The sequence below is a fragment of the Balaenoptera physalus genome (genome assembly GCF_965194825.1).
Source record: "Balaenoptera physalus genome assembly, chromosome: 1".
In the NCBI taxonomy this organism is placed as follows: domain Eukaryota; kingdom Metazoa; phylum Chordata; class Mammalia; order Artiodactyla; family Balaenopteridae; genus Balaenoptera; species Balaenoptera physalus.
The window spans coordinates 41,632,841-41,655,718 of NC_138882.1; the positions used below are offsets into that span (position 1 = coordinate 41,632,841).

The 22,878-nt window shown below is 43.5% G+C and overlaps 1 protein-coding gene across 10 annotated transcripts in view; it reads right to left on the reverse strand.

Annotated features, from left to right (window-relative positions):
- LOC309665534 (uncharacterized protein) overlaps window positions 1–22,878 on the reverse strand; it is a 107,694-nt gene that overhangs the window by 46,753 nt on the left and 38,063 nt on the right. For all 10 annotated transcript variants that reach the window (XR_014266478.1, XR_014266479.1, XR_014266480.1 and 7 more), the window contains one exon: window positions 8,907–8,975. Coding sequence is in view for 3 of the 10 variants with exons in the window: in XM_082472178.1 (XP_082328304.1) it covers window positions 8,907–8,924 (18 nt within the window). In the remaining 7 variants the exon portion in view is untranslated. The remainder of the gene's footprint in view (window positions 1–8,906; window positions 8,976–22,878) is intronic.

The window sequence follows — 22,878 nt, forward strand, 5'->3', positions numbered from 1 at the left end:
GCTCATTGCTTTATCCCCAGGGTCTAGAACGTGCCAGGCGCATAGTACGCGCTCCATTAAAACATGTTGAAGCAACAAACGCCGAGCGCCCCCCACACCCACCAACACTGGCTGTACAGATCCAAGTGCCTGGTGCTCGGCCAGATTCTGCCACACTTGGTCCTTCCTCCTCTGCACTGGCAAACAGGAGAAATCCCAGGAGCCTCCCTCCTAAACCATGCAGCATTTGCTCATGGTCTAGATAATTCCAAAGCTGCTTTAGGGGAAGGCACAGGAACTTCACAGGCACGCCCCAAATCTTCCCTGAAAAATCTGGGATGATGGACTAACCACTAGCTGAGGGAGGAGGGAGCAGGCCAGGATGATGCAAAAGGCCAAGCAGGCTGGCAGCCAAATGAACTGTAGCCAGTTGACAGGACAGTGGCCTGAACAAAGGCCTCGCTGCCTCCCGGAACTGTTGCCAAGCATTGTGACGCTCGGGGCTAATCGCATCTGAGTGCGGTGCTGCAGAGGAGGGCCCACATGCTGGCAGGGCTTCAGGCACTGTCCGCTTGCCTGAGGAAGCCCATTCATGTAGCGCAAGGCCAGCAGGGCGCTCCCAATTACACTCGGGGGAGGAAGGACCAAAGCTGGGAGAGCAAGCGCCTGCTGGTTCCCTGGGAAACAAATGCAAGAAAATAAAAACCCGTGGGTGGAAGCAGGTGCCCAGGTCTAGCCAGGGTTGCCAAGGAACTCTATGTTAATGGAGGGGGTCTGTTTACCCTCAAGACTGCGGCCCCTAGGGCTTTTGTTAAACTTGGGCCCATGGCTTGGGCTATGGGCGGCAAGGCTGTTAGAAACCTGGGTTCAAATCCCAGCTGACCCTCCAAGCTGGGGGTTCCAGGCTGCAGAGGAACTATCCTTTTGAGCTTTGGGGCCTCAGGCAAGTGATCCATAAAAAGTGCATGTGCGCGAAGAGAGGGTGTATCTGCTCTGCTAACCTAACAGGTTTATTGGAAGAATAAAAGAGTGCAAGGGCCTTAGGAACCATAAAGCATGGAGTGCAGGTAGGCATGAGGGGATGCAACTGTGCTCTTCCAGGGAGGGGCTGTGTACAGGGAACAAAGGCAGCCGGGGGTGGCCTTCGGCTTCTTGTGGAAACCAACTGGCTTTCAGGGCACGCCCCTCATCTGCAACAGATGCCTTTTCAGACCTTGAGGTGGTTCTTAGGATCGCATTTAAAGCCCCTTAATGGACAACCTCATGGAGGCCTAGAGACACACAATTCATTTGGGTTATTGTGAATGATTCCTTTAGGCAGATAAATTTATAGTCAGCTCATAGTCACATGGCACTTTCCATCTGGTAAAACTCATACAAATTTAATCCTTAAATAACACCAAAAGACAGGCATTACTACGCTCATTTTACAGGGTATAATTTTAGAGACTCAGAGAGGTTGGGTGAGTTTCCCAAAGTCACACAGTCAGTTTGTATCAGAGACAGGCTTTGAGTCCAGGCCTCTGATTACTGGTTAGATTAGTGCCGGCTCTGTAGACGTGACTGTCTCTCCCTCCAGAGTCCCCTCCTCCCCTTCTCATTTAGGGTCTTAGGTTTGGGGCCCACTTTTGTTGTTTGTATTTCTTAACCACCTTCCCTGACAAATCTAAGCAGAACTGTCTTCTGGAAGAGGACAGCCTGGAATAGAGAACTCTCCCTGGGAAAAACTAATGTTCCAAGAGCTGAGCCTGGGCAGCTTCCTTAGTGGGTGCCATTCCACTGTGGTCTGAGCGTGATAGGGCAGCTCACATGGTGTGCAGCACGCCTGCCCTGAGGACCTACAATCCCAAGTAAGGCAGACACAACTATCCCAACATCTATGGTGGCCTGAGAAGGTGGTTACAGTAGATCTCCTAGATACGAGATGAAAGACACACGCTCTCCTTAAAATCAGTACAGTTCAGGGAATTCCCTCGTGGTCCAGTGGTTAAGAATCTACCTTCCAATGCAAGGGACGCAAGTTTGATCCCTGGTCAGGGAACTAAGATCCCACATACCGTGGGGCAACTAAGACTGCACACTGCAGCTACTGAGTTCGCACGCTCTAGAGCCCACGCGCCACAACTAGAGAGCCTGCGTGCCACAAGTACTGAGCCCGCACACTCTGGAGCCTGCACGCTATGACTACTATGAGAGCCCGTGCGCTGCAACTACTGAGCTCGTGCACTCTAAGACCCGTGCGACACAACTAAGACTCAGCGCAGCCAAACAAATAAATAAATGAATAAATATTTTAAAAAATCAGTACAGTTCACTTACTTCCCTGTGGAGAGATTATGTCTGGATTGTGAATGCTGAGAATGAAACAGAGGGAAGAGAACTTTCACTTATAATAAAGATAAAAGTGCTCTCTGATTTTTAAATGACATATTACCAATCAAGTTCACATCCATTACCACAATTAATCTTTACAATAGCCCTGTGAGAGCAGTTATAACCCTGTGAGGTATTATTATTCCCATTTTAAAGATGGGGGAAACTGAGGTTAAAAATTGCATAGGTGATTTGTCAAAGGTCACAAGGCTGATTCATGGTAGAGATGGAACAAAAAGACCTGGTTCTTCTATCTACAAGTTCAGGGCTTCACAGATGACACTTTTTATTTCCCATGGGTGAGAAGTTAATTAACAGTAAATTCAAAGGTTGATTAGAACTAGGGACTTCTAATGGGAATCCCCCTAAATTCCTGGTAGCATCATTACTTACCTCTTCTCCAAGAATCATAAAAGCACGCTAATGGCATCTAATCAGCCCTCAGCACAAGCCTATAATCGGTATGACAGCAGATGATGAATGAAGACGGAAGGTATGTATTAAGAGACTCACCAGTAACTGCTTGAGGTTAGGGCTGCCTTTCCAGGCCTGGAGGGTTGCTTCAATGAGCTTTCACAGAGAAGCTCTAGGTTTCTTGCCTGCATGCCCAGAGGCATTTAAGAATAAGTATAAATCATAGTCCCTCTCTTCAAGGACTTTACAGTTTGGTAGGAAGCCGAGATTTGTTATGAAATCTTTAAATGGCAATGTACAAAACAGAATGGAATTAAATGCCTATCTTTTTGGTTCACAGTCCAACAAGGCTTCTTCATGAAGGAAGTAGGTCTTGAGTGGGTTGAGAATGGATAGGACTTGGAGAAGGAGGAAGGAGAAAGTGTCTCCGTTCTGATGGAGGATGAGGTGCCAGCAGCAGGCAGGATGTAGGGGATGCACGTTTCCCAGCACCCTAGTCATTCTGCACACATTACCTGGGTCCTGGTACAGCCAGGTTTCAATGAATCTCTAAGCCTTGTACCTGCTATTTCCTCTTCTGGAAAGAACCTCCCTCTCTTGATTCCTTGTCCCCTGATCTCTCATGCCCTATCTTCCTGTTAACACCTGTCAATTTAGCCTTACTTCTGCTGTGAGACTGTCTCTGATCTTCTGCAGTGCTTTGCCTTCCTCTTCATGGCACTGACCATGCTGCATGATGATGTGTTTGTAAGCCTGTGTTCTCCACCCCATCATGACCCTTGAGGACCCTTCTGTTCATTTTTGCATGGCCATCTGTTGAGTAAATACAAATGAAAGATGGAAATGCAGATTGACTGAATGAACAAACCTGCAGAAAGAGACATATGGGCTGACACCTAGAACCAGTGGTGCCCTGGGCCATTAGATGTAGTACGTCTAATAAATCTGAGCGGAATTAATGATTCTTCGATGAATGAATGGTTGATGGATTGACTGGGTCATTATATACATCATGAGAAACCCAGGATCATTATTCAGCTAACTTGGTTGACTTTTTCTGTCTTAACCTTACTTCTAGAAAGTTGGTGAGGCTGAGACCTGAGGCATCAGCAGGAGTCAGCCCAGGGGAGGGTGCACAGCGTACAGAGCAGCCGTGCGGGACCTGGAGGCGAGGGGTTCACAGGCTACACATGTGCAAGAGCAGGTTGGCCAGTCGGCGGGCCCATCAACAGCATTTTCAGAGCATCTTCTGGGAGAGGCCTCTTCCAGGTGCAGTGAGTGATACAAAGAACACATAAAGAGCCTACGGTTGTACCCAGGAGGCCCCAGCAGACTCAGCACCGGCCAGGGTGTGGCCTTGGTCATAGGCAGATAGCCTACAAAAGGGGCAAGGGACCCAGAGGGAAGTCTTGGCCTCTGGGAATAGGGAAGGGCAGGGGGTGGGGTGGGGACGAAGATCTGCCAAGAGCTGTGACTGTGAATGGAGTCTAAAGAAAACTTCCCCACTCAGCTGGAAAGAGAAAACGAGACTGTGCCTTTGAAAGTATTTTGTAATCTCAAAAGCTGAATACAAATTTAAGGGACTATTCATTATGGTCCACATTCAAAACCATCAATTTAAAACTGATGGAAGTTTTGTTAATATTCATCTATAAAGCAACAGGGGTGGAAAGGAGACTTTTTACTACATTCCCCTTTGTACCTTTTGAATCGTTCAAGAATAATTTTTAAAACTTCTTTAAATCTATGCAAACCAATTCTCTCTTATTCATTAACAGTAATGATGGAGAAACAAGTCGAATCACCAGGATTTTTTGACTTATCCAGAAATAAACCATAAAGAGAAGGCAATACTGCATCTCACAGTGACTTCATTCATTCAAAAAGAAGGATGCCCACTCCTAGAATAACATTAAGTGATCACATATTGAGTTAAAAGAAAATGAGCCAGAGTGGCTATGGGGGGAAAGGGCATGGCATTAATGTACAGGACTTGGATTCCAGGTGGGCTAAACTTCTGGGTGCCTCAGTTTTTTCATCTGTAAAATGGGTATAACAAAACCTACCATGAAGAATCATAATGAAACTCAACTGAGATAACCTCTGTGAAGGCAGCTAGCATTTAATGACCTGCAACTCTGTACATGTCTGTTTGTTGAATCTTAGAAATACCAACTTTCACGTGCATCCACTGGAACGCTTTTGACTACAAATAACAGAAAAACTTGACTACAATGTCTGATGTAAACAGGGCTTATTTTTCTCACTATATAATAAAAAGTCTCTGTAAATAAGCAGTCCAGGGCTAGGGTAGAATAGGATAGGTGACCAAAGTCCAGATTTGTCCAGGACCATTCCTGTTTTAGCATCAAAAGCCCTGCATCTCTAGATACCCCTCAGTCCCAAACAAACCATGAGGTTGGTCAGCCTAGCAATAATGGTCATCAGTGATGCCATCAAGAATCATAATACTTCATTCTTTTTCACTTGGCCCTTCTGACTGTTGCTTGTTGCCTCATGGTTGCAAGATAGCTACTGCGCCTCCAGGCATCATGTCTGCATTCCAGGTACAAAGAAAAGGGAAGGGCAAAAGGATCAAAGGCTTTCTCTTAGAGAGGTTTGCCTCTTATTCTGGAGAGAAAGCTTTCCTTGAACACATGCACTTACATCTCATTGGCCAGAACTGTTTCACATGGCCACCCCTTGCTGTAAGGGTAGCTGGGAAAATTGAGTATGCATTTTGTTTCCAACCCCTCAGCAGAAGAAACCAAGGGGAGAAGGTCGAGAAAGGCTTTGGGGCAGCTGATCCACAGTGTCTGCTACACCCCTTCGCTCTTTATTTCACCCAGCCGATGTCGAGCGCCTGCTGTGCAACAGGCACTGCGCTAAGATCTGCAAAGGGCAGACAGACGATAAGACACGACCCCCACGCTGAGGAAGCTCACGGTCTGGTACAGGCTATGTCAGAAGGCAGCCACGAGAGAGTGGGAAGTGCTGCGCCGGCACATCTTGCCCAAGATGCAGGCGGGAATGACAGGGTTGGTGGATTAGCCAGGTGACAATGAATACAGTGTGCTTTCCAAGTAAGGATAAACCCAGAGATGTGAGGGCAGGACTTGGCAACAAGAAAGCTCCGGGAAGAAGAGCCAGCGGGTGTGAGAAGAAGGACTGCGTGTGTGGGGGTAAGTACCTCTCATCTCTGAAGACAACCTGCCTCAGGTCTTTGCTATGACGTTAGGAAGCCATTCCGAAAACAGCGTGTGCCTAGGAGGAGGTCTGAGTGGCCTTCAAGCACACCCAACAAAGAGCTGTACAAACTCCTCGTGGAGACAAGTCACCTCAAGTAAACGAAATTCCAAATCTGCCCTTGAGAAAGAGAAAACCAAATTTATATCCTCTGCCTGAGGATCCTGCTGGGTGCCCGCGCCCTCACCTTACTCTTGTTTCCTACTCTTTTGGCCTCAGAAGCCAGCCCCCTCTTCGTTTCCCGGCGTCCCAGCCTCCCTCTTCCCCAGTGCATTGCTGGATCCTTCTCCAGGCCTGGACCTGGCCAGCCTCTGAACCAGGCAGTGCAGACGCTGTGGCCTCTGCGGCCAGTTAGAGCCGCTGCCTGGTGCCAGCGGCCTGCCCATGTCCCTGGAGAGCCCGCGGCTCCTGGAGCACAGGAGCGCTCCTGCCTTAGTCTGCGCTCAGGGTGAGCCCCGGAAGCACACCTGTAAGAGTCCGTCACACGCCCCCCACCCTCTCACGGAGACGTCCAAAACAGTGCCTCAGGTGGGGACGGCCAGCCCCAGGCAGCCAGCGAGGAAGTGCGGCCAGGAAGGTGAACTGCCCTGGACCACCCAGGCGCTCAGTGACAGAGGTGGGATTCAAATTTGGGTTGGATTCTAAGGCTCCTGCTTTCCCCACCGGCACCATTTCTCTATGCATAGCCGAGCTCTCTCCCCAGCCCCCTTTCTCTGCAAGCTTGTCTGTACCCAGACCCCTGGCCCTGAGGGCATCCTCTGATGGAGGGTCTTGATCACCAGAGTCTGTGAGGAAGTTTCATTTATTCCTCCACTCAACAGATATTTATTGAGTATCCCCTATACGCAAGGTGTTGTACTGGGCTGTTGTGTTACTTTCTGGTTGCCTGAATCTGCCTACGGCTGGGCCAGCTGACCTCCAAGGATCACTGGCTGCCAGAGCTTGCTCCGTCCTCAGGGCACCATGGCAGAGCTGCCTGTGGCCGACTCAGACCAGCCCCAGTGGCGCAGCTGAACCTTTTTCCATTTCCCCTGTGCATTAATGGCCCACTCGTGCCTTGCTTCTTTTCCTTTTCTGCCAGATCTGTTTGCAGTCTGGGCCTGGCATGGTCACATCTGAGCCTGTTCCAGTTATGACAACGTAGCTAGTCACTGCTGTCACCAAAGTAAGGTGGTCAGAGGATGGGAAAGAATGAAACAGCTCTTAGATCCATCTGATTCTTGATAAACAATATGGTGAAAGTGGAGATTAAAGAAGAATATATTTTGTCGGAGAGGAGCTGCCAATAATCACACTCTCTCCCCTGGGTGCGGGGGGCGGGGTGAGGGTTCCTAGGCAGGTGCCACGGAGGTACAAGAAACGGAGACTTGCAGGGATAAAATGTCCAACCAAGTTCACACACTGTCATTGCGTTTTTTCCTACTTGTGAAAGTAATACATGTTCATTGTGGAAAATTGGAAAATACCAAATAGTATAAAGAAAAAAATAAAAAGACTCTACGATACTATTACCCAGAGATGATAACCACTGTTAACATTCTGTGTTTACCTCTAGATTTTTTTCTATGCATGTATGTGTGTTCAGTCCGTACATACTGTTTTGTATTCATCTTTTATCACTTAACATTATTTGATACCATTTCCCCCTTGACACCAAGTGTTTTATAAAAACGTCATTTTCTGTGGCTGCATAATATTCCGTTATACGGACATGCCATAATTGGTTCGACCTCCACTCTTGGCTATTTGGGTTGTTCCACCCCCTTCCATTTTGTCCTGTATAAATAATACTGTGATGAACATCTTTGTACATAAGTATTTGTGCCCATACCTGATTTTTCCGTTGGGCAGAATTCTGAGGGACAAAGCACTTTGGCATGGTCTGTCTCTCTGCCCAGAAAGAAGGGACAGAGGGCACTAGTCACGACCAGGCTTCCTGATCAGTGGCTTTGGGGCACCCCAAAGGGGGGATGCTGCAGCAGGGGTCATAGGCACCTCAAAGCTTTGCTTCTCTTACGGTTTTTCTTTGAATGACCCCTGCTTTATTACTCAAAACTCTTTAGTTCAGAAATCTGCTGAAATCAGCTCAAGCAAACAAAAGAAGTGGAGATAAGAACGTCGGGCAGGAACTTAGCCAGTCCTCAGAGAGGGCCTAGGAAAGAGGAATCCGTCCAGACCTCCTCTCCTCTCCCCATCAGTCCCCGTGGGGCAGTGGGTCTTGAACCTGAGAGTGTATCAGAATCACCTGTGGGGCTCATGAAACCACTCATTGCTAGGAAGCCCATCCCCCAGTTTCTGACTGAGCAGGTCTGGGGCAGGACGGAGAACCTGCATTTCTCACGTGTTCCCAGGTGATGCTCATGCTGGGGACCACGCTTTGAGAACCTCTGCTAGAGTACAACATGCAGGCTGGGGGCAGGGCAGACACCCTCCAAGACTGCTACCACACCCTGGTTTCTGGGTGAATTCTATCCTCTCACTGTGATCCTGCCTGGTGGCACCAAAGCAAGGTTGTTACCACCTCCTGTCAGAAAGAGACCTCCCCCAAGAAAGGCCCAAGAAGAAGAGAAAGTCGCTAGGGCCTTTCCCTGAGGTTATCTCTCCCTCAGGGCCTTTTCTGAAAATTGACTCAGTCAATTCTCAGGAAGTTCTCTCATAGCCAGACTTTCTTCCCTCCGGCTAATACCTGGATGCTGATCTGCGATTAAGGTGGTCTCTCCCTCTCAAGCCACTCCCTCCAAAGGGCTCCTCTGTTCCGGTACCGGACAAGCAGTGGTTGCTAGGGAAGTCTGCAAGGTGTGGCTACAGTGAGGAGGGGCCCAGCCCTGGGTTCTGGGTTGCTTGGAGGCTCACTGGACAGTGACACCAAGAGGCAGCCCACAGGGGAAACTTACCGTCCACTGTGACGCCATAGAGGAGCTCAGGCTCTGGTGAAAACAATGAAGTGACGTTCGTGAAAGATCCTGTAAGATTATAAAGGAAGAAGCAACATTTATTGTGCTCCTACTTGTGCAGGCACAAAGTGCCTTATGTTGATCATCTAATTTAATCCTCCCTAAAAACCTATGAATGCAGAGATGGGTACCATTATTCCCAAAATACATGTGAAGAAATTGAGGCACAGAGAGCCTAGGTTACTTGCTCAAGCTCTTAAACACTACTCTTATAGCTGCTTCTGGGAGAAGCCTGAAAACCAAGAAAGGGCAGAGGGGAGGAAACTAACACATATATTCTTTTACTCGATCATTATATTAATACTCTATAAAGTTATCCCCATTTATAGGTGAGGAGACTGAAGCTTAGTTAAGAAGCTTCCCAAAGTCACATAATTGGTAAGTGGGGAAAGGGGCAGGCTTCAGTGTAGGTGGCATCAGAACTAAACAGTTAAGTAAGGGTTCAATGCACAGAGATGGGCAGGCTATAAATGCCTGCATGAACTGACTCTTGGGGCTTGCAAATGCATGGCACATCCTTTTAACAGATTCCTAACTGAACAATGAGATACCACATCTGAAAATTCTGACATGTGAAAATGATTACAAAATAAATATGCATTGAAAACTCAGGATATAAAACTATTTACAGTAAAATTCCAATGTACTATATCTTTTTATCTATATCTATATCTAGAGAGATATAACAGCCTGGAAGAAAATACTCCATCTTGTTAAATAGACTTTTCAGGACAGTAGGATTATGAATGATTTTTCTTTTCTTATTTTTTACTTTTTTTTCTTTGTTTTACAATAGTTTTCTGTTATTTTCACAGCCATTAAAAGAAATCTTATTTGTTTACACAGATGCAAGGGCACAGCTTCTTTCCTGACACCATCACCAGGGAGAGAATGAAAGCCTTATCCCATTCTGACCTTCTTCCTTTCCTACCTTCCTCCTTCACAAGTTGATTTTCCAAGGCTTTCCATTTGTGAGCTCCTGATGTTTAATGCACCTGTGAGTGAGCGTGGGGGGATGGTGTTTAATAGGATCTACTTTGAAGACCTCAGGGAGGGCTCTGATTTAGCCACACCTGGAAGCCCTGGTTTACTCAGTGCTTTTCCCATCTAACCAGACTGTGGTGTGGTTTCCCCTGAAATCCTCAGCAGACTTCTGAGCACATAACCTTTAAGACTCATCTTGCTGTCTCTACCTCCCTCTGCCTTTAAATCATTGCCTGTGTAAAAAGCAAACCCTGAAACTCAAGTTGAAGTTCTATGATCTTTAAAAGCTTTTTAAAATCAAACCAGCCTGGAACTTAGTGATGTATAATGATAAAGTTGACTCCACTTATTTTTCTTTTTATGATTTCACTCTTATACATTTCCACTTGTATTTGGAGGAGTTTAACACGTACACTAAAGTGTTATTTTAAAAATTCTAGTTCTAGGGACTTCCCTGGCGGTCTAGTGGTTAAGACTCCATGCTTCTACTGCAGGGGGCACGGGTTCAATCCCTGGTCGGGGAACTAAGATCTTGCATGCCATGCACGGCGCAGCCAAAAAAGAAAAAGAAAAAGAAAAAATTATAGATCTAAGTAAAAAGGAATCATGTATAAAGATTGTCCACCAAAGATTGAAACAAAAAAGTAGTTTCAATTTAAAAACTAGTCCTTCAGTTGACTTAAAAATGAATTTAAACATTTTCCCCCTAGATTTGAAAAGTACCTCTCCTCCTCTTCTCTGAATAATTTTTTAAAAAGTCTTGGGTTCCATTTTCAAACTAAGTTCTATATTTCTAAGGGTGACACATTCCACGTAACCAGAAACTGACCTTGGCTTGGAAAACATCCCAGTTCTCATAAACATGCAATCACTAGTTCCTTTCAGGATGATGAATACTATTGATTGGCTCAGATCAGCTTGTGACCCAGCAGTGGTATCAGACATTGGATATAAAACATCTCCTTATGAATTTTTCATTGGCTTGTGTGTCTGGAGAACCGGGCAGCTGCTTCCCTTCCCTGAGTGCTTACTCTCCCTGCTCGCCCTCCCTCCTCCTCTCTGTGTCCCAGGGCTGATGATGCCATTCTGCAGGGCCGCATTATTGGATCAGAGCGATTAGCTGTACAGCCTGATTTTCTGAGTCAAATCCAATTTCTTTTTCAGGTACCACAGGCTTACGAGTAGTCATGTGCTTTTTGTTTTGCGATGGCATCACAGGATTACTAGCAGATGCAGTAAACTGAAGTCATTTCCCATTAACTGTACTCCTCATGATACTAAGAGAATGTGTCACTCTGAACTTGCATCCTCGAGCATTTTTCAGGAGAAAGAGTGCTTTCAGAAGCTCAAAGAAAAGCTGACAAAAGCCAAACTCTTGAGAAGCACTGTGTCAGGCACTTTCCAATACCTTAGCTCATGATTCTCATAACAACCCCAGAAGAGGAGGAACATTATTCCCCCTTTTACACTGGTAGTAACTGAGTATCTTAGAAATACGGTAATCTCTCAGAATTCACGTGGATTTATCAAGCTCACACTGAAATAGGTGGCAAGGTGAAACCCTGGAACTCCAGACTTGATCAGGTGGCCAGAGCAAACCCAAGAGTCACCTTCTTCTAAGAGAACAAGGAAAGCTTCACTCAGAGCAAACTGTTCCCCTGCCACATCTCCATTGGTTCTTATGTTCTAGATCTGGACAAAGTGAAAGATTCAAGTTCTCATGTCTAGAAATAGGGCTGTAGTCCCATTAACATTTGTATCCAGGTGAAACTGAATTAAAGTAAGCTTCAAGCACCAATTGGGAGGAGGAAATAAACAACACAAGGTCAGCAGGTAGTCTGGAACGGGGAGGGGTAAGGTCTCCAGTGGCGACTGGGTAGGGTGGAGGGTGGAAGGCCCTCTCCCTGGTCCTGCTTTCTCTGTAAAGCATGGAGAGAGAGCCTGTGAGAAACCTGTAACACACAGTGAGTGAGAGCTCTGAGTCCCTACACTACAGCTGACTCTTGCCAAGTATTTTGTGGTACACTTAACTTAAAAGGAGGAAGAAAAAAAGTAGAGGAATCACAAAATGCCCCATTGTAAATGAAAGTGAGAATTCTTCCTGGCTTTAGCCTCTGCTAAGGGAATCTAGATGCTACTCAGAAACAGACACCACTTTTCACAAAATGTATGGTTTTGGTTCATCTCATTGACAGCAACCTGCCTACCTGAGCCATGAGCCCATAGCTGCCAGAAGCAATAATGCCAAAAGAAATCTTTCTCTGTCTCCAGGGTGTGCATCACCAGAGCACAACTGCACCATTTGCTTCTGAGTCTTGGATACAAAAATTTTTTTCTTGTCTTATCTTTTAATTTCAAAAAATCATTTTATTTTATTTTGTTTTTCTTTTTCTTTTTTTTTTTGTTTGTTTTATTATTTTGGGTTCTTGTCTTAGATCATTCAGTGACTTGCTGGGTGACCTTGAGTAAATCCCATCTTCTCTGTGGTCCTCTGTGAAGGGGCTCAGTTGGAAGGACCGTGATTGATTAGTTATGTCTGCCACGGGTGCTGCATTAGAAAGTGGTGATATAAGTGTTACATATTAGCCTTTCCTGAACTGGCTGATCTTAGGTTCCTAATTCTCTGTTGGGGAGTAGATGGAGATAAGCCTCTGTAGACTGGGGTCAGAGGAGCAGTTAGTCATGGCCTGGAGCTCAGTGTAATCCTGAGGTGAAACAAGGCTGTTCTCACAGCCTCAGCAAAGTATGCTCTAACCCATTCCATTTTAGAAAAGCTGAGTGGGTGACGAACCTTTATTGCTTCCCTTCTCTCACCTGCCCCCTCCCCCGCCCCCCGTTATTTCTCTCTCCATAATCCCCTTGGGCATACCCTGGGGGGCTCTGGTGTCAATGTAGGCCTGAGGGAGGAGGTTCAGCAGACATCGGGGGAATCTGTATTAGTTTTCTATGGCTGTGTAACAACATAACTACAGACTTGGCAGCATCCAACCACGCATGTATCTCACAGCTTCTGTGAGTCAGGAGTCAGGGCCTGGCTTGACTTGGTTCTCTGCTTATGGTATCACAGGCTACAGCCAAGGTGTCAGCCAGGGCTGGGCTCTCATCTGAAGGTTTGACTGGAGAGGGATCTGCTTCTCTGACCACTCATGTGGTTGCAGACAGCCATTCCTTGCAGTTATAGAACTGAGAGCTTTAGTTTTTTTGCGAGCTGTTGGCTCAGGAGGACCCTCAGCTCCTTCTGAGGGTTCACCCACCATTCCTGCAATGTGCCATTCCAGCCAGCAAGGGAGAGACTCCAGCCAGATGGGCTCTACAGTCTTATGTGATACAAATTTTTGGGTAAAACTGAAGACCAGAAACACACATCCGCCTAGCTAGTCCCTTCTCCAGAGCTGAGATGATTATGCTGAGATGCCTAAGAAGACTATGTTGTTTTTGCTCCTGGACATTAGGCCTTTTCCTAGATCCACCCCTTGAGTTTATACACTAAAAATCCCATATGACCCCAGAGAAATCCCAAAAGTTAGTTATCTGATCCATACTGAATAGAAATGTCATGCTGTGGATTCTTCAAAACTCATTAACCTGGCACCTTCATTGGAATGGTTGTGATTTTCTAGACAGCAGCTGTTAGCACATCCATTTCACAGATATTAAAGACTGATTGGATGACAGGATTCTTTGCCACTCTTCACTGAATATCTCATACTAATTACACAGTTTCCAAGCCTTCAGAACTTTCCTGAAAATTTGTGTTCATTGGTAAACTTTTAATCAAACAAGATGTGCAAAGTATTACATTAAGCCCTAGGATGTCATTCTGGAATATCACAGGTGAAAGAACTCCCGTGAGTCCTCTAAATTACTGCCTAGACCCACAGTCCTCAGTCTCAGTGGACATCTCTGCTCCTCGTTTATCCTGAGGAAATAGGGCCTGTGGTAGAACATTATACAGTCACTTCCTTACAACCATGCTCTCCTGAATTTTGGAAGCCTTGTGTCCCTGTATTTTAGACTTATCTTAGTGGAGTAAACAAGCTAGTAGTGCCCCTCGAGAGAGTTCACTAGTTAACACCCAGCCCTTAATGTCTTTTAAACTTGGAAGGGACCTTAGCAGTCACTTTGCTTAACCCTAATATTAAAAATGAAATGGCTCTTAAGAAAAGGGTCTGATATCAAGTGGTATTAAGAAGGATAAAGTTCAACCAACTTCTTTGAATCACGTGGGTCTTCAAGGAGCACAGTCTCGGTCTCATGACAAAGATGACAAAAGATAACAGGGCATCTGGGGAGGCTGTTGTACCCTCCTTGCAGTTTGTGGGTAAAAGAGTGGGTGGATTCTGATGACTATGGTGAGCTCTTCCTTCTTCCTATTGCAAAAAGGTGAATGGCCAAGCACTGCCTCATCTTGGGAGGGACTTTCACGTGAAAATCATAGATTGTGAACATGTATTTATTTTTTATTTTGGCAGAAAATGTTTTTCGTAACCAGTGGTGTGACCATGACAAAGAAGAATAGCTCTGCTTTCAACTCAGAGAAATAGTGGGGGAGAGACAAAAACAAGCAGAAAAGAAACAGTTTCTTCAGGCTTCAAGGAGGGGTAGCTATTCACGGTCAATGAATACCTTTCAGGATCACCTTTGTAATCTCATGCGCCTTTAAACCCTCCACATCCACTGCAGTCAGGAGGGGATTTCACTGGCCCACAGGAAGGCAGTCCTTGTGCTTGTGTTGTCTTCAAGTGGGTCCCACAGGTTGAAAGTTGCCTTCTCTTCCCCCCTCTGACTCATTAAAGCCAACCTTCAAATTCAGTTTAGGGACACCTCTCCCTATTCCAGCCCCTCACTATTCCAGGTTAGAAGCTATTAGTAGACTCATCCCACCATGAAGCAGAGACCATACTCGCCCTCCAGACTCATCCCTTAACCAGATCCCAGTGCCTGGCACAGAACACGGGGTCAGTGACGTTAAGGAACCAAGCTGATTACTTCTGGCTCTGCTCTTTGTATGGTTCTTTGCTGCTTCATATGTAGTTTCTCTCAACCTGCTATCTCTTGCCGTCCTTATATTTACACTTCTGCGTCTTCTTCCACAGAGCCCAGGCCATGCTGCTGCTCCAGGAGGTCAGCAGCAACTATTTGCTGGCGACAGACTATATCACGGGACTTTATAGACAGATAGACGCTAAACAGCACTGGTGTGTAGTTTGAAAATTTGGGCAAGTTATTCACTTAATGGTGGGGCATCTACAAAGAAACTAGTCAAACACCTCTATCTTTTCTCTCTCCTCCCTCCCTTTCCCACCAAATTTCTTGAGAGAGTAATCTTTACTCCCTTTATCTCATACCTTGTCCATTCTAATCTGATTTTGTTTCCTACACTCCCTCCACACATATGCAGACGCTGAAATGCTCACTCTAACTGCCAGATGTAACAGCTTTTCTTGAATTCTATCCTCACTAATCTTCCTAATGAATTTGATGCAGCTGTGAACTACTCTTGAAAATTTTCTTCCTTTGTGGAGCAATTGGAATACAGTTTGCCTCCCAACTCTAACTTACTTTTATCTCCTCAGTTGGCTCCTCTTTTGCCTCATCTGAAACACAGTTATGTCCCAAGATTTGTCCTCAACTCAGTTTCTCTTCCTTTTGTATACCTCCTTTCTGGTGGTCTCAAATACTCCTACTGTTTCAATTACCATCTCTATGCAGATAGTCCCAGATCTTTACCCCTAGTCCAACTTATTTACAGAGTTCTATCTTCATATTTTCAACCATCTACTGGATCGCATCATCTAGATAATTCTCCTAGCCTTTCAAATGCATCAGTTTAAAAGTTTACAAATCATCTCCCCCAAACCAGCCCCTTCTCCTAAATTCCCTATTAATATTTGTGAAAGAAAACATGCCACTAACATTGAAATAAGTTCAAAACTGAATACTTCTGCACTCCTCCATCTCTCTCAATCCCATACCTAATGAAGTGACATTCATTAAGGACACACCTCTAATGAGGCAACATCTCTAAGGAGGTGGCATTCACTGAATGCCAGACTCTGGGGGGTGTAGTGTGGAAAAAATAAAGAAGAGAGAGAAAGAGAGAGAGAGAGAGAGGCAATTGGTCTTACCCCTGAGAACTTACAAAGGGAGGACAGAAAAGCATTCATTTGATGAATTTTTAGTGAATACCTATTAAAAGCCAGGCACTGTTCTGGGTGCCAGAGTCCTTCAGTATCACCTCTGCAGTGTCTCTCAGGTCTACTCCAGACTAATTCAGGTCTGGTTAGAACTTCCAGATCAATATTTTTTAAATGGGAAAAATGGGCTTCTTGCCTTTAGTATTATATTTTTTTTCTACTGGTAATTATCAGGTTAGCTGTTAGTTTAAAGTAGATACTTTAAAGAAGTATTTGTCTATCCTAAATCATGTCTAACTTTTCCTTTATACGTTAAAATTTTATTTGTTCTTTTATCTTTCCAAAGCTTCCTAACAGACCCTCCATCCTCTGTCTCTTCATGCTTCGATTCAACCCATATGCTGCCATCAGACAAATATTCCTATAACAGAGCTGTAAGGTTGCTTCCTTATTTGGAAATGTTTGAAGGCTCAAAAATTATAATCTAAACTCTGCAATTAGGAACGCAAGACCCCCATCCTGAGACCTGAACTCCAATCTCTCCTTCTGGTCTTACCTGCCAGTTGCCTTTCCTGTCGGCCTGCGCTCCAGCCAAACAGGAGTGCTCAGTGTTCACAAGTACGTCCCATACTTTCTCTTCTTACCCAAAGTCATGCCCTCCACTTGGAATGCCATCTGGTCTATCTCTATTCACTGAAAGCCTTCCTTCCTCTTTCAAGATTCAGCTTAATTGCTTTATCATTATAAAGGTTTGTGCCTTATTCCCCCTAATGGCTTGCACAGATGGCAATGATTGAGTTCTAATCATAATTATGGTAAGTCCACCCACTGTTCCACATACAACTTGCAAAGGGACCTTCTCATTACAGATGCTGAATAAGTACTTACTAAATAAATGTTACCAGAAGAAATTTTCTAGTAGTTTCACATGTGTACATTATTTCTTTCCAACATGATTATAAAGTCTTCAAGAATAGGGACCATGTTTTCTTCCTTTACCTTTATTTTCTACATAGTTCTTGGTACAGAACTATAAATAGAGTAGAAGTATAAATGTTAGCAGAATGACAAGTGATAAGTTATGCTTTTTCATAGGAAACACAATATTATATTAAAATCCACAGTCATATTCTGCAGTCTAAGATTAATGCCATGTTTGGACACTAGGAAAAGAAAAAAACTGTAGCTAGTCTAGTAATATCTATAACATTCTTTAGCTATTTTTTTCCTTCATGTTTCCTAAATAACTATTTCTGCTTATAATTTCTTAACTGTACCTCACTGAACTCCATTATTAGTCCTTTTAAAAAATTATCTTAAGTTTTCCTGGTAGATAATTGTTATCTATAAAGATAATTTTGTCTCTACTTTAAAATAGTTATATCATTTATTTCCTTTTCTTACCTTTCTAACTGATTGGAACTTCCATATCAATATTTTACAAATGAAAAAGAATGGGCCTTTTGCTTTCAGTGGGTTTTTTTCTACAAATAATATTCAGGTTACCTGTTGATTTAAATTAGATATTTTTATTTTAAGAAGTCTTGGGACTTTCCTGGTAGTCCAGTGGTTAGGACTCCATGCTTCCACTGCAGGAGGCATGGGTTCCATCCCTAGTCAGGGAACTAAGATCCCACAAGCTGCGACCAAAAAAAGAAGTCTTTATCTATCCTAAATCACAGTATCTAATCTTTCCTTTTTATATTAAAGTTTTATTTGTGTTCTTATCTGATTGCTCTCTCAGACTGAGCATATAATTTCAGTGAAGTGAAGATGTGACAACTGTTTAGTGATATGACCAATCACAGACAGCCATGCCAGACAACTGACATCATCAGTCATTTGGCCTATATTTACTGATACAATTATCAAGAGAACCGAGGAACGTACTTTAGCCTTTGTGCCATTGAGTCATGAACTCTCCGGGATAAAGGTCACAAAATATGAAAAAGCTGGTGAATTCTTCTATCCTTTCGTTCATTCATTCAACAAATATTTATTGAGTGCTGCTATGTGCCAGACACTATTCCAGGGCTGAGCTATAGGAACGAACAAGACAATCTCCCTATTCTCACAGGCTTTCATTCTAGAGAAGGTAAACTGTAAGCTAACAAATAAGTGAGCAAGATCTTTTCAGACATTCATAAGAGCTGTAAAGATAATAACATAAGGCAATGCACTAGAGAGTGACTGATAGGGATGGGTTATTTCAGCGAAGGTGGTCAGGGAAGGCTTTTCCAAGGAAGTATTTTGAACGGAGATTTAAGGAACCAGCTATGTAGAGATGATAGGGAGAGCACTGCAGGCAGAGGAAACAGTGAATGCAAAGGCTCTAAGGTGAGAAGGATCTTGGCATTTTACAAGAACAAAGAGAAGGCTGACCAGCAGTGAATGGAAGAAGAACTATAGGATATGTGTTGGAGTGGGAGGAAGACCAGATGATGGTGAAGAAACACGGAAATCATTTTTAAGGACAAGGATAATAATACATTTGCTAAAATGAAACATTTAGAAGATTTACAGGGAATTCCCTGGTGGCGCAGTGGTTAAGAATCCACCTGCCAATGCAGGAGACATGGGTTCGAGCCCTGCTCCAGGAAGATCCCACATGCCATGGAGCAACTAAGCCCATGCGCCACAACTACTGAGCGCACATGCCACAACTACTGAGCCCGTGAGCCACAACTACTGAAGCCTGCACGCCTAGAGCCCGTGCTCCACAACAAGAGAAGCCACCGCAGTGAGAAGCCCACACGCTGCAACGAAGAGTAGCCCCCGCTTGCCGCCAGCTAGAGAAGCCCGCACACAGCAACGAAGACCCAATACAGCCAAAAATAAATAAATAAAAATAAATAAATTTATTTAAAAAAAAAAGATTTACAATGCAAATTATAAACACTTATACAACTAACTCAAATCTCAAATAGGAAATAAGCCTAAATAAGGCAAACAAGCTCTCTACTACATTCTGTTCTACATCAACATTCTCATTTACTTGTGTTTTCTCACTCTGAAAGGCAACAAAGATCTTGGAATGATAAACACGTATTCCTGGGAACAAAATTTTCTTATGCAACAGATTATGAGCCAAAATCTTTTTGGCAGTTTAGGGAGTCCAGAGAGACACATCATCCCAACCAGTTAGCCATGGGCTCTCCAAAGCTGAGGGGTCACATCATCCACACTAGATGCAACCTTCATCGTAAGTTAAACAAAACCACACGACTTAGTTCCTTTCTTTGTACTCTTATTTGAAGAGGAAACACCAGCAAATGAAACACTTTCTATACCCACTAAAGTTATCCAAAAATAAAGTATGTAACAAACGGGTCTGGGTGACTCAGGGGGATCATTCTCCATGTGTCTTGATTTAGATTATGGGGCTATTTTTGATTTGTCATAACTGGCTGGCTCTTGTGGTCTCAGACCAGGGCCAGTACACTGGTCAAAGCAGTGCTTTGTCACAGCACAGAAGCTTGTGGTAAAAAGTCTGGTAACCTTCTGTCCCTTTGTGAAAGAACTTTGAATCCTAGTTGTGGCTAGATCCTGCTGCAATGGCCTCCAAAGAGCCGCTCAAGTCTTTGTTATACTGGAGTTTTAAAATTTCATATGGAATACAGCAGAAACTAACACAATGTAAAGCAATTATACTCCAATAAAGATGTTTAAAAAAAAAAAAGAAAAAAAAATTTCATATAGAGATCATGTTTTTGGAAACACCAGCTGAGCAGTGAGATCTTTTGGGTCCTAATGGTTTCATGGTGATTTGAATCAGAAAGCAGCAGGGGCAGGCCCCTCTACGCAAACACCGCAGTAGGTCATCTCTCCTTAGCACAGGGTTTGGAACAGCGTGACCCCTCAATAAATGTCCTCTGTTATGTTTGTATTTTACACTTATTTGGCCCCCAAATGATTCTTTAGAAGTCTCTGGAGCAGCTCTCAGAGACCAGTCCACAGAATTAGGCCAGTTCATTTTCATTGGTCTCCAACAAAATGAGAAAAAGATTTAGGGTTATCACTTATCATTTCTTGTTAATTGCCTTTACTCTGATGTTTTTGTCCGACCTACCTGGTTTTTCTTAAAGTTCACATTTTTTCTATTAGTAAAGAATGTTAGTATATGGTAGTAGTTGCTGTTTTAAATGTCCTTACTTGGCAAATTAGATGGTGGCATCTCGATGCCCATCCCCCCAATTTTTTGAAAATTTACTGAGCCCTGAACCCTAAATCTGGGAACCCCTAGTCTGGATGTTTACTGCCTCTAGTTGTCTGGCCTTTCTGGTCCCTACTATGGTATTTGGGATGGATAAATGTTCACTCTGTAGACTCTTCACCAATTTATATCCTTCTTCTATGTAATGTCTTATAAGTGAAAGCTGGAGATCTTCAAGGGAGGGAAGGTGTAAGGAAAAAGGAATAAAATTAGCTATTAATATCACTAGTATTTATATTAGTATTATAGAGGGGCAGAAAATAAGGCCAAATATATAAAACATATACATTTCTAGTGTGATAGGTATGGAAGATCAGGAGGTTTTTTTAATAAGTGTATCAACTTGTGAAAAATTTGTAATAATACTTTTTGTTATAATATTTAATAATTAGTTATTAAATGCTTCTGTGCCTTCAATGTTGGCTGTCCTTAGTTTGCAAATATAAATGGTGCTTTAGGCATGCCTTTTAAGAAATATTTAATACCACCAGGCAAATATAGATTTTTCTATAATTAAATCAGTCTAAATCATTGTTGAGATTATGCTTCATGATATTGCTTATAAATAAGAATGTAAAGTAACTAAGTAGCTGTTTTTATCCTGGCAGGCCGTCCTAGCTAGAGTACAGGACCCTGAGATGCAAGTCTTGTATTCAGCTAAGTCACTGATTTACTGTATCACATTGGTAATATTGCTTAAGCTGCTCTGTTCCATTTTTATAAATTTGAGTTAGTAAAATTTGTCACTAATGGCTCATTGTCAAGGGTGTTGATGAAAACAGATTATTACAAATGATGGCCTTATCTAGTGGGACGGTAGTTACCTGTGTATTTCAAGGTCATATAACTACCATACTGTTATCTGTAATAAATAATAGCATAAGGAAAGAATAAAAAATTGGAGTAATAAGTTTGTAATGACATTAATAACAGCTACCACATAGCCAGCATTTATTAGGAACCAGTATTATGCTTAGTACCTTATGAACATTGTCTGATTTGATCTTTCAGGAACCACTGTTACTACCTTCAACTTACAATTCCGGAAACTGGGGCTTTTGGAGATAATTCCCCGTAACAAATGCCAGGCTGGGAGGCCTCTTGGGAGTCAGGCGGCCTGCCTGTTTCCATGGAGCAGTACTGACTCCCTCGGCATCTCTGTGTTGACTAGGCTAGTAAGTGTGCATTTCCCCCTCCAGCACCAAATAAGGCAATATTTTCCTTTTTATTCCTCTAGTTCCTTATATAAAGAATTCTTAATTTCCCTTTATCTTTTGTCATTTGACTTTCATTTCCTGTTTGGGGGTTTCTGCTTTTATCACTCTGAGCCTTCAGCACTGCTCTGCCTCATTCCTCTTCTTGGTGGATTTGACCTAAGTTCCACTTTTGGTGCCTTTTCCTTCGCGTTTCAGTTCCTTACACAGTCTGTGTTTAGCAAATGAAGTTACCTTTTATGGTTTCCAACTCGTTTTTTCACTGAAAGTTTTTTAGTTTTCCTATATTTTTTGATATGCATGTATTTATCTTAAAGGGATTTCCCTTGGAGCCCTCTTACTACATCATAATATAGCTCATCCCTTTGAAAGACAGCTTTATTCATTGACAAATTCTTCTGGAAATACCCCTTGGGCTAGGTTTGATGGAAGCCATTTTTAGGCACAAATTGTAGCATATTCTTTGTTGTAGCTCTGCCCCTTACATTTGCAGGGTCCAAAAGTACAAATGGAGGACCACATGCCATATGTCTAACTATGTAAAAGTTATATAAATTAAAAAACTGTTAACTAAAGCATGTTCCAAATTTTTACCTTGACAAATACACCTTCATAACACCTATTATGAACTGAATTGTGTCCCCCACTATATTCATATGTTGAAGCCCTAACCCTCAATAAGACTGCATTTGGAGACAGGACCTTTAAGGAGGTAATTAAAGTTAAATAGGTCAAAAAGGTCCTAATCCGGTAAGACTGGTGTCCTTATAAGAGGAAGAGACACCAGAAATCTCTTTCTGCAAGTACACAGAGGAAAGGCCATGTGAGGACACAGCAAGAAGGCAGCTATATGAAAGCCAAGAAAAGAAGCCTCACCAGAAACCAACCCTGTGGCACCTTGATCTTGGACTTCCAGCCTCCAAAACCATGAAAAAGTAAATGTCTGTTGTATAAGCCAGCGGTCCCCAACCTTTTTGGCACCAGGGACCAGTTTCGTGGAAGACAATTTTTCCACAGACTTGGGGCGGGGGGGGTGGATGGTTTCAGGATGATTCAAGTGCATTTATTTCTATTATTATTATATTGTAATATATAATGAAATAATTATACAACTCACAATAATGCAAAATCAGTGGGAGCCCTGAGCTTGTTTTCCTGCAACTAGATGGTCCCATCTGGGAGTGATGGGAGACAGTGACACCCGAAGTGTTGCTTATGTCCAGTCTACTCCGTAAGATGCAGCTTAATTGTCACTTGCTACTCACTGATAGGGTTTTGATATGAGTCTGCAAGCAATTGATTTATTATGGACTCTCTGCAGTCAAACCTCTCTGCTAATGATAATCTGTACTTGCAGCCACTCC